General features: G+C 40.4%; 1 protein-coding gene across 1 annotated transcript in view; it reads right to left on the reverse strand.

The window, feature by feature from the left end:
- Window positions 1-207: 207 nt before the first annotated feature.
- The window catches only part of CDK18 (cyclin dependent kinase 18), a 46057-nt gene continuing 34068 nt past the window's right edge, over window positions 208-12196 (reverse strand). The window contains exons 5-16 of the mRNA XM_063297505.1: window positions 11298-11354; window positions 10310-10424; window positions 9942-10036; window positions 9146-9208; window positions 8769-8892; window positions 7898-8018; window positions 7313-7410; window positions 6370-6475; window positions 5674-5716; window positions 2293-2383; window positions 1600-1677; window positions 208-752 (exon numbers count right to left, since the gene is read on the reverse strand). Of these exons, the coding sequence (XP_063153575.1) occupies window positions 718-752; window positions 1600-1677; window positions 2293-2383; window positions 5674-5716; window positions 6370-6475; window positions 7313-7410; window positions 7898-8018; window positions 8769-8892; window positions 9146-9208; window positions 9942-10036; window positions 10310-10424; window positions 11298-11354 (1026 nt within the window). The 3' untranslated portion in view covers window positions 208-717. The remainder of the gene's footprint in view (window positions 753-1599; window positions 1678-2292; window positions 2384-5673; window positions 5717-6369; window positions 6476-7312; window positions 7411-7897; window positions 8019-8768; window positions 8893-9145; window positions 9209-9941; window positions 10037-10309; window positions 10425-11297; window positions 11355-12196) is intronic.

A 12196-nucleotide genomic window follows, 5' to 3' on the forward strand; every position in this document is an offset into this window, starting at 1 on the left:
GATTTAAGTCATGCTCTGCAAGTTGAAAACTTGTGAGAGAAAATTTAAATTTGGTATCATACTTTGAATGAGAGGCCTAAGAAAATATATCAAATATATATCCTCATTCCATCCTTTCTCCTGAATGTTTGTACCTTTCAGAATTGAGAACATTTCTTGAAAAACAGAGCAAAGGAAACTCAAAGAAAAGAGATTTTTTAACTCTTTAAGTTTAAAGGCAGAGGGAGAGGGCTCTGCATAAAAATCAGTGCTTTCCATTGTTACATCGTATTCCTCATATCTGCAAGCTGTCATAGAAATCATCTCATGAGGAGGAAAACAAACAATGGAATTCAGAACATTGGCTGTGACGAGTTATCTAAGGAGCAAAGCTGATGTGGATTCCACAGTGGAACTGCTTCCCTCTAGAACAGCAGCCTCCATGTTTCAGGGCAGCACGCAAGGCCACTCGCCATCTTGCCTGAGTGGCATATTCCAATTGCTGTATGAAGAATGGGAGCTGGCCAGGCTTTACAATGTCTCTCTTTGTCTTTCTGACTGGCGAAAGAGGTGGGCTTCTGAGAAATAGCTGTACTGCATGCCTGAGATTGCAAAGCAGCTCTTGTATGGCAGATGCCACCCCTTATCTTTCTGGGGATGGACTACCGGGGATCCAGTGGTCCTCTCTCCTCTCAGTGCTTCAATCTTCTCAGTGATTGGACGAATGAATGAACAGGCTTAAAATATGCTTTGCCTCCTATTCTTTCCTCGAGCTGCAGAAGTAGGGAAGGAGAAAAGTTAGATGGTCTAAGAACCATGGACCAGTATCTGTGGCTTGGAAGATGAGATAAAAAAGATTTCATCAGGATTCCTTCTTCTACTTTAGATATGTAGGAGGAATGGAATTCAAAGTTTCTCAAAGTCAAACATAAAATCATCATACAAGTTTGTATTCCTATTTGTTAATTCAGCTACATTTTGAGGCTCAATGATAAAAGATTGCAGCTCAAGCCTCAGAGTTTTGTGGAAGTATTTTAAAAAGTGCAAAGAATACTACAAGAAATATACAGGACTTAGGCTGGATATGATTTAAAAAACATCACCAGTTTGTTTTGTTGTGTCCCCAAAGAGTATGTGGGAAGAAAGTTTAGTCCCTCTGGCTCTTCAGATGTTGCCAAATTCTACCTTCCAGCTTGACTTATCTTGCCATGGCAGCTCAGTCTGCTGGGAGTTACACCACAGCAACATTTGGAGGGCCAGAAGTCTCTCACCTCCACATGCATCACCTGCTGGGATTTTTATATTCATTTACATGGGTTTTATGGGCTATCATGTGCTGCCACTAATCTCACCTGTGAATGACCAACTACCTATGCTATATAACTAGCATGGTATATAAGTGGCAAACTAGGTGGCAAAGATATACCTTAACTATATTTTTTAGAACAACAGTAGTAATATCATCTTTGAACAATATGTCATGAGTTCTGATCCTTAGAACATATTCGGACAGCCTGGTTGCTTTGCATGTCACCAAGCTATAACAGAGCAATATAGAAGACAAAGAGATTTCTGGAAAGCCTTCAGTCAAACTGTTCTCCAGGAGAAGCTGGTACCTACCAACATGCTGGAAACTTGAGCCTCGGCAGCCAGGGTCCTTTTGAAGTTGAATTTCCTTCAAAGAAAAGATGGAGGCAGCTAGAGGAGAGAAAGAGAGGAAGACAGAAGTCATGGATTGTATTGCTCGGAGGTCACTTGCCATTCTGATTCATTCTGTGTATGTTACCCAGAAGCCCCACTTGATTAAAGTGGATGAGCACCTACAGTTAAGCACACCTTTGAAGACTGATTGGATTAGTGTCCCTGGTATCCACTGGATGTTGCTTATGTTACCAAAGTCCTGGCAGTAGCTTCTCTTCCCACATCTTCTGCAGTTTTGAAAAATTAAATTTCTGGGGTTTCATTTCTCCCACCCCTGCCTTTTAAAATATTTTATACATTTATTTTGTATGCTTGGGCTCTGCATTTCTGAGTCTAAAATGCAGATGTGTTCGATGTGACAGTGAAAAAAGCAAAGCACCTACAAACAATATAATGCAGCTATCAACCATGCTGCACAGCAAGCCATGTCTTAGTTCTTTTTAGGGAACTATGATACTTCTGGAACTTTACTGTGACTAAAGGGTTGCAGCAAAAGGTGCTTTGAGAGGTTCTGGGAAAGGGCTTAATTTGTTCCACAACAATTGTCTTCATTCATACTTTGGAACTATTATTAAGTCATCTTATGTCACAATGTTCCCATTGTATGCTTACTCTCGGGAAGGAGGTGCACTCGTTCATCTAGGATCATAAAGTAGGGATGTCGTAGAGCTGATTCAGCAGAAATACGTCGTTTGGCTTCATACTTGTGGGGAAAAAAAAGACTCGAGTACACATTTGTACAGTAGTTTTACACATCATTCCCAGATACTGATGTGTGGCTGCAGAGCTTTTAAACAATTGACTGATCTGAGGACGTTACTCTGCAGAAGAATCACAAATGCTTGGCTGAATATGATGACTGGAGATGCAAACTACACCAGAAAACATACAACGAAACACTACCTATTATAACAATGCAATTTTCCCAATCTCCTATGCAGTTTAGTGGAGGCGCTGTACAAGTTGTGTCATTTGTTTTAAGTCTGGCAAACCCATGACCCCCAAATTCTTCTGCAAAATTGCATCCTGTCTGGTTTCTTCATGTTGTCCAGTCTGCAGTCATGCAAAACAACTGTACCTAAGAAAATCTATGTTTTTATTTTAGCTTTGGCTCAGCAAGGGGAAGTCAAGCAGTTGCCGCAGAGCCAAACAACATCTCTTACAAAAGCCAGAAGAGGACAAAAGAATCTTGGCAGCAGAAACAGACCAAAGCAACACAAGAATCAACAAATCTGAGACTTGGTAGCATCATAGTTCAAACTGAGAATGGAGGAACATTTATGCCTCTTTCCCATAATGATCAGACATTTTATGTTCCCTTGTAGGAATCCTTCTCTGAGGACTGGTTTACCATTTAATTTCTACCACAGCTATTTTTGTATTTCTGAAGCTGCCAATCTTACTGTTTGAGTTGCTTGTCTTCTGGCCAGTTACAGTGGCATTATTGGTTCTGACTGGAGCTCCAAACTGTATTTCCCAGCTTACCAGCCCCACTGGGATAATTATGCTGGCCTCATCTCCAATATCTGTAAAACAGGGCCAGTTAACTAAGATCCAGAAGTGCTGTGGAGTGCAACCTTGAGGCTTGATGGTCCACTTAGCATCATTCTGGGTCAACCTCATCCTACTCCATCCCTGCCACAGCACCAGTAACAGCAATTGTTCTGATCTGAATTTGCCAGCCATGTCATTATAATTATGCTAGATCTGCCTGCATGCTGGGGTAGCACTACCATACTCACATGGCAGGGCTGACAAATGAATGTATGGAGTCCTTGGTGCTCTGTAAGCTTGGTTGTTTGCTTGCACGCATTTCATTACCCAACTAGGTAACATCATCAGTGCCAGTGAGTGTGGGGTTTGCTCCCTGTTTAAATACAGTAGCTTGCCCTGCCAGTGTTAGTGAGGGTTTGTTTTTCTCCTTGGTAGTTCCTTGATTAGGGTATTATTTTCTGCTTGTTTTTCTGGTGTTAATCCCTGCTTATCTGGGTGTTGGTTGCTGGAGAGGATGTGTTCTGGTCTTTTTGTTTCCTTCTTAGCTTTTTTTATTGTTTCTTTTGAATGGTGTGCAAATGTGGTTTATCTCTGTGTGTCTACTGATGGCTGAATCAATAGATATCTGCTCAGTCTTGTAACACTGACTCTGGTAGTTACTCTTGAAAGGGTCATACTCCTCCTGAAAGAGTTGATTCATGAGTTCTTCTGGACTCTCAGATTAAACAGCAGGTAGGAGATTTGGGCAGGGGTACTGTTACCCAGTTTTGCTGGTGTGCCAATTGGACCATAACTCACTGATGGTAGCTCACACCATGATCACCACTCGCTGTAGTACTGCTACTTGCTCCATGTGGAGTTGCCTTTGGAGATGACCCAGAAGCTACAGCTGGTATGAAATGCAGTGGTTAGTTTTCTGATGGGACAACCCTGTCAGGCCAGAATAACACCTCTTTTGAAGTTGTTGTGTTGGCTGTCAGCTGGCTTTCAGACCCTATTCAATATGCCTTAAAGCCCCTCACACTGCAGCACTGGGATAAACCAGGCAATGCCTTGCCAGAATCAGATCTGCCCATCTGTCTGGGCATAAAGAGAGGGTGTGTCACAGGTTCCTCCCTTGCAAATTTCATGGGGCATGAACCAGGTGCCAGGCCTTCTCAGTGGCAGTCCTCCTTCCTGGAATAACCTCCCTTCCAGAGATAAAGAGGGCTCCAACCTTGCTAGAACTCCATGAACAGATCAAAGCAATTTTATTTCAAGGCATGTTTGGCCCTCAGTTTAAACTGCTTGGTTCTAAGGGCACCCATGATGTTACAGATGTTTTGATGATACTATTTTGATTTTGCGTAACAGGTTTCTTATTTTTTGCTGTTTTGATTTTGTTGTATCCCACTCAAGGTACATCAGAACTGGGGTGGGTTGTAAACATTGTAATAAATATTTATTAAGTGGGAACTGGCCATCACCTGTTTTCCTGTTCTGTTTTAGGGGCAACCTGAAATCTTCATAAGATCCAGAAACCAATCAAATTCAACTGGCATCAGCCTCCTACAATCCAACTTAAGACTACCTAAATGCAGAGTTTGGGGTCTGGCACTCCCTGATACTTTCTCAAACTTTTTCTCCTCTCCACACATGTATACCAATTCCCCACATACACTTTAATTAATACTTAGCCTGATCGAGAATGTTGCAACTGATCTTTATCGATTTATAAATATGTTTCTTACTTGCTCAAGATGGCTTCCTTTGCATGAATAACGAAAAATAAAGATCTAGATATGGAATCATTACCATCTCAATACATTTTAAATTGCTGGGTTTTCTTCTTCAGTGTGAAGAAAGAGCATTTAGAAACAATGATTCAGAGAAGCCCATTCAAATGTCAGGAAGAAGGAAGTGTTGAGATTGCAGTAAGATGACGCAGTTTTGTGAAATTGTTCAGAAAAATCAAGGGACATGTTCAGAATTTACCAGAAAAATCAAGCAAACAAGTTTCTAAGATGACTGCTAAAGCAACCCACAAAACTGACCCAAGTCAGGATTTACAGTCCCATTCTAATCACATTTCCTCTGAACCAAGACTACAATCAACTTGCCTTGCGCTACATGCATTTTTCCTTTATACAACTGAACATACCCGTACTTCCCACCCCCAGAACCAAGATGCTAAAATGAAATAATATTGAGAAAAAGATTATTTGGTGACCACAAGAGGCCAAAATGAGGAGAGGACAGCCCCCATTAGATATTCCTTCAGAACTGAGAATCTTACTTTTTCACTAATAGAATAAAAACTGGCACCTCCAAGAATCCAGGGAAGCAAAAGTAACACTCTGGGAATATTCTTTTGGGGACCTGGTTCCTCTTAGAATATCCCCCTGATGTTCTCAGGGAGGAAACCACTGAATTGGCACATCCCTTCAGCACATGGGTAGTAGTGGTGAAATATCTAAGGGTTGACCTGTGGCATTTCTGATACCTAGCTTAGCCACCTACCAGGAGGAGACTTGTCAAAAGGTCAATTCCTTCTGTGTCTAGCCTGCAAGAGAAGAAAGGACCCTGTTATATCTGGGAGACTCTTCAGGCAGCTGGCTCTTAGTGCAGGACCAGGACCTGTACATATGACTCCAGCTCAGATGAAAAGACCCTGCTTCAAATAAAAATAATCCACATCAACTTCCCCAAAGTCTGCCCTGAGGATGGCCCCACTAGGTGGTGATGGTGGAAACTGTAATGCCTGGAGAACAGCGGACTGGAGAAGCTAATAAGAAAATACTTATTTTAACAGTTGGCAATTTGAGTTATTTCTTAGAGTGGGGATGACACAGCACATTAAAAATGTCTACTCTTTACCTTTGCAGATTTAAATTCAAAGGACTAATGCCATCTAGTGGCAGCCCCAGAAAAGAAGGCAAAGATTCTGTGCCCCTCCCCCACCTCAATCCCTTCTTATAATACAGAGGATGGGAACGATGCATGTGCACTGGGACAGAGAAAAGTCCTCTGTGTTCACAAATGGCGGTGCAGATAGTCAGCCAACTTTTCCAAGAGTTCCTTAAATCATCATTTGTTCCTTGTATTTCTTTCTCTAGTTATTTATAATAGGACTGCTGATATTTTGTCCCTTGCAGTTCTTCCAAACAGCAGCTATGATCCATAATGAATTGGTCTGTCCTTAATAACTGCCTCTACCTGGGTGCATGATTTATCAAGGGTTGGGCTCGATACTGTGTGAAATTGTAAGTTTTGAACTCTTCATTGGATGTGATGCCGGGCCAAGATTCTTCAGTAGGAGTTCCTGCAGGAAAGAAGGATTGGATGCATTAGGGAAGGATGAACACTTTTACTAGATCCACATGCAGCATGGCATGAGGTGGAATCTAGTATCTGTCATGGGATTTAGATCCCTAAAAATCTCAAACAATAAAACCGAGATTAAGAAACTCAAACTCTCTAGTATATTTCTATTCCTTTGCACTGCAGAGAAATATTAAAAATACATTCCCTGTAGGGTAGATTAAGCAGCGTAGAAATCAAGGAAAGCATTAGACTGACACAACACATAAAGATGTTCTAGGCTAGCACAGCTTGACATTAGCAATGATTATGGATTTACCACTTCTACCAATCTCAGATCCTTTCAGTGAGAAATACCATGGATGAGTCTGGAAAACAAGCTTCCCAAAATTTTATCTATCATTCTGCTATGGAATCTGTCTTCTTTGGGAATGAGAATGAAACTCCTTCCCTGTAATTCCCTGCAGTCCTGTGTTTACTTATTCCAAATATCTGATTTTGCTGTGCGGTTTTTATCTCTAACTTCTCTGGCAACAATTGCTCAAAAATTAATACTCATGATTTTCTGAAAACACAAAGCCTGGATATGAGGTTAATTACCCAAGTGTACCTACTTAAAACCTGAAGGCATTATTTGGGTTGTCTTGCTATAGCACTGTTTCTTGGGCAGGGCTCCATATACTCTATTCCTTCCCCAGCTAATTTTTTTTTAATCCATTCAATAGTGTCCAATTCTTGGAGGGACAAGTCATTTAAGAATGAAATTTATTGTATTATCTTCCGTTCAGCCCTCCCTCCTGTCCAATCTATATATAGAAACAGAAAGAGGAAGACTCACCCAACATTCTGAATATTAAATTAAGTTCTTCTTTCACAGTGGATCCTGGGAACATTGGATGTCCTGTGACCATTTCATAGTGTATGCAACCCACGCCCCTAAAGGGAGAAGTGCTCATGAAGCAGAATGGAACAGTGTGCTATCTCCTGTCTTGCCTTGTCTACCTCTCATTAATTCAACCTCTGAAGAGAATGCGGAGTCCAGAATGACTCGAGAAGATCATGCAAGAGGTAGGAATGATTCTTATTTTTTCCTATTGAATTGATAATCAGACAAGAGAAGTTTCAAGGAACACGAAGGAATGAGCCATGAAAATCTCTCTAATTTCTTTCATCCTCTATAGCATCCTTCCCCAACCTAAGACTTTGGTCCTACCAAGTGGCCATCTGCAAACTACACTCCCATCTTATTTAGAAGACAGTCTATAACGTTGGCAGTTAGAGAGGCTGTGCCATCAGCATGCCATGGAGTCCAGAAAAAGCATGTACTGACGGCAACCAAACAACTATTTCCTAATTTTAAAAAGAACCTCAGGAACAAGAATCATTTTACACAGCTTTACCCAAGCATAGACACTAGGCTTACCACATGTCAATGGGAGTGGAATATTCTGTAGATCCTAGTAGGACATCAGGAGGTCGGTACCATAATGTGACCACTTCATTGGAATATGTTTTTGTTGGGACAGACTTGGCTCTGGCTAGACCTGAGGATGAAGCATATGCCAGTGAGATTCAGCTGCAGCTCCTAATTGAGATTTATATTAAACCCATACTTCCATTTGTTTTGCAAAAACTCACCTATTTTACAAAAAAAGTCCTATGGAACCCAGTGCTTAAAACGGTGGCACATGTCACAGTTATGCATGAGCTACCTGGTTTGCTTGTTCCACTTAGAGAACTAAGTTCATTAAGTTCAATGGAGCTTGTCCTCAGTAAGAGAAGCAACTTAAAGATGCTTCTGAAAAAAAAGTTTCTTACAATCTCATAACTTGTATAAAAGACCAAGTTATTTGTGAATAACATGCAGGAAAATATTAAAGGGGAAAAAAAAACATACCCAAAGAAAAAGTTTCTTGAGATGAGTGACCCTAAAATTAAAAGCATCTATCAAAACATGTTCTGAAGGCCAGCAGAGCATAACAGAGGTTAGTTTTTTCCAAGCAACCTTGGGGATCCTATGGGGAGCCTGATAGGTGGTTGTACTGTATGATATTAGGTGACTGTTATTTCCCACAAACTTGGCTTTTTCATGTTTTTATTTTGATTTACGTTCAGTGTTTGAAGACTGGCTACATTGTTTTAAATGTTGCTGTGTTTGTATGCTGCCCAGAGTCACATTATGTGAGATGGGTGGCTGTATAAATTTGCTAAATAAACAAACAAACAAATAAATTTCATCACTCTGAAAGCAAGGGAGAACCTAAGCAATACTACGGTCTTATTCACTAACTTACCAAAGTCAGCAAGTTTCAGCTCTCCTTTCCCATTAATGAGCAGATTCTGTGGCTTGAGATCTCTGTGTAGGATCTTATGCTGGTGGCAGTAAGATAAACCACGAAGAAGCTGGAACATGAAAATCTTGAAGCAGAAGATCAGAGAAGAAATAATTGGTAACATTCACAGATTTGTTTTAGGAAATACAGATTCCTGAACCTGATGCCCTCTAGATATGCTAATGCCCAAATGTGTTGGGAATTATGTAAACAGTAATCCAATATATTTGCAGGACACCAAATGGAGAAGGGATGCACAATTCTCTCACATGTTTATTTTATAAGAGAGGAAGCCTCTGTAAAGGCCATTCTTTATATCCATCTACCTGTCCACTCACCTTCACATTGTACATGCTCATCAGATTCCCGCAGTTATCCAGGTACTGTTTCAGGTCACTGTCCTACAAAGATAAGCATGTCCTGGGGCATAACTTGCTATGAGGAATGAGACGTCCACAATTTCTTCAGCATCAGAAAATGCAAATCAAATTATATTTCCCAGGACTTCAGAAGCACCGGATGTGTTTGCAACAAGTTATTTCCTCCAGCAAAATATAGACTATAGTAAGGCATATTATACAGCTCTGAACTAGGCAAGCTTTTCAGAGGTGTGTGGCATCATGTATAATGAATATGCAGTTAAAACTAACTGTTACAGGAGATAAAAAGTAATTCTTTTTCCAGCAAACATTCCCAATCCAGAGGCTATCTAAATGTTTGTTTCTTGATAAACACATCTGTCCCAGAGAATTCATTTTCCCAACTCTAAACCAGATTTTTCTACTGCTAAGAAAATGCTATTTTCTTTCTCTCTCTCTCTTATACACCCAGCATTTCCATTGCTATTTAAGACAACTCTGTTTACCTTTTTTGGCAGGCTTAGCAAATGCAATAGGACTGAGTACATACTATGACTGAGTAAACAGGATTGCTATCTGTGCTGCCTTGAGCACAATTAAACAATGGCTGTGGGCAACGAGTGAAGCATTTTCCAGAGGACATTTTCTACATGGATACTGTTAATCAGCTAAGAGTAAAAAAACAAAACCAAAAAACCCTCAGTGCTGCTCAGGAACTTTACTGAAGTTCCTGAGCCTGCTACTCTTTACTTTAGAAAGGGATCCGTAGACTTACCAGATATTCAAAGACAAGAGTGAGGGAGCATTTTGTGTGAATGATATCGTGGAGAGTCACAATGTTGGCATGCTTTAGATTCTTCAGTAAGGAAACTGTAAGACCGAAGGACAGCAGTATCAATCATACATCATCTGAAGGTGTCAGAGCTGTGAGCTGGAATCACAGGTACATCCCCATCCAACCAGATTGGTTGGACTACCATTTATATAAATCCAGGAAACTTGGGTATGAATTATGGGAGATATAATCTAAGGCATCTGGAAGGAACCATGTTAGGGAAAATGTATAACCCTTAGGGACAGATCTAGAAAAATACATGCTATATATTTCTGGCAGGGGCCTGGAAACCAAAACCTGCTTCTTACCTTCCCGTATAGCTGTGCAGGGAGCCCCTTCTTCATGTTCCAACCTGATCTCCTTTAGCGCAACAAGATTCTTAGTGAGTTTGCTGCGTCCTTTAAAAACAGTAGCGTAAGTGCCCTGTGAAGAAAGGGGGAACAAAAGTAAGTAGCACAAAATGCAATATATTTCATCTCTCTCTCTCTCTCTAATTCTGGGCTTCCTGAACTGGATTAAATCACTCTTGAATCTTTCTTAATTTGGATTAAAAAAATCGCCATCTGCCAAACAAATTGCACAGAAAGGCTTGATCTAATTTATTATTATTATATTTTTATCCTGCCTTTTAAAAAATATTTGGTCAGCTCAAGGTGGTGATCATACTTAATACTCTTGCCTCTTCCCCACAACAACCACCCTATGAGGTGAGTCACCCAGCCGGCTTTCAGGCCTAAGGGAGGCCTAGAACTCACACTCTCCTGCTTTCTAGGCCAGCACCTTGACCACTGCACCAATTTTGTCACTTTTTCCTCCTAGTCCAGTCTAATACAGAAAGTGCATTTAATTTAGGAAGCCCACTCTGAATGGGCATGATGGGTGGCAGAGGCCAGTATCTTCATGTCCATCTGGTGACAAGCATGGCATGTGGACTGCAACTTGGACTGTTGCTAAAAAGCAAGAATAAATGCTGAAAAGCATTAATTAACTAATGAAATAAAAGGAAAAAGATATGTTATACGAAAGTAAAAAAAGGACAAGGATGTAATAAACTCTAATGAAGGTAGTCTGGCTATGCTTTAAGGTGCCCAAGAGTAACGATTTTTTATGCAGATAAATCCTATGGTCATGTTTAAATTCAGTTCAGAATTAGAGAGGTTTTAAACATTTAAACTCCCAAATGTTAAATGACTATCTCCCAAAGCACATTGCAAAAGGTAAAAATTATCACAAAGATACAATAGGAACTTACAAGGGATGAAGGATGGGATTGATCATTTTTCAGATTATTCTTACCTCCCCCAGCTTTTCCAGCTTAACATAGGTTTCCATCTTTCCAAACCCAATATCTGACTATCATAAAAAAGGAAGAAATATCAGTAAATACAGTACAGTATTAAGAAACTCACAACACAGGCTAATACATGTCTATTAAGAAGTCTAGCCCACTGAGTTTTACTTCCAGGAGACATAAGCTTACCAGTGGTTCATTCTGTAAAAAATGTATTGCTCAAAACAAATTCTCTGGGAAATAAAATGAAGACAGGTCCTTGAACTTGCAGCTCAACGTACTGCATCAGTTATTTTCTGAAAGGGCACAATCATCAGTCAGTTGCTGGGAAGCACCAGCCAACCTGGGGGACGCTTGCTTCTTTCCCATCGCAGAGCGTAAAGCATGTCCACTCACATTACTGTCTCTGCTTGGGGTGTTTTGCAGCAAGCAATATTTCTAATATCTACTCCTCAAATGGCCTGTTACACATACATCAATTAAAAGTGAGGGTTGCCTGGGTGGTTTTCTCCTTTGCTCATGCAATATAAACATATTGATTCAAGGGTCAAGGTAACCAGATTAATCCTCCAGCTTTTCCCTGACACCTTGCGTGACACCAGAAGGCACAGTCAAATGGCTTTGGCCTCTCATCTATTTCCACAGAATATCACAATGCTTGAAAAACTAACACTATCTATTTAGGTTGAATTTTACTCAGCAAATACGGTATCTGTTTCCAACAAATACATATAGCACTATTGAAGATGAGAGATTCATAGGATTAATCCTTCCAGGGGGCTAAGACGTTTTCTATGGAAGTATTAAAGTTGCTTCGCTCATGTGTCCCGTTTAAGCATACTTACTATTCAACAGCAGGTGGTGCTAAAGACACATATTTTTAAACAACAACAACAACAACGTT

This window comes from Candoia aspera, chromosome 3, assembly GCF_035149785.1.
Source record: "Candoia aspera isolate rCanAsp1 chromosome 3, rCanAsp1.hap2, whole genome shotgun sequence".
NCBI classification, from domain to species: Eukaryota; Metazoa; Chordata; class Lepidosauria; order Squamata; family Boidae; genus Candoia; species Candoia aspera.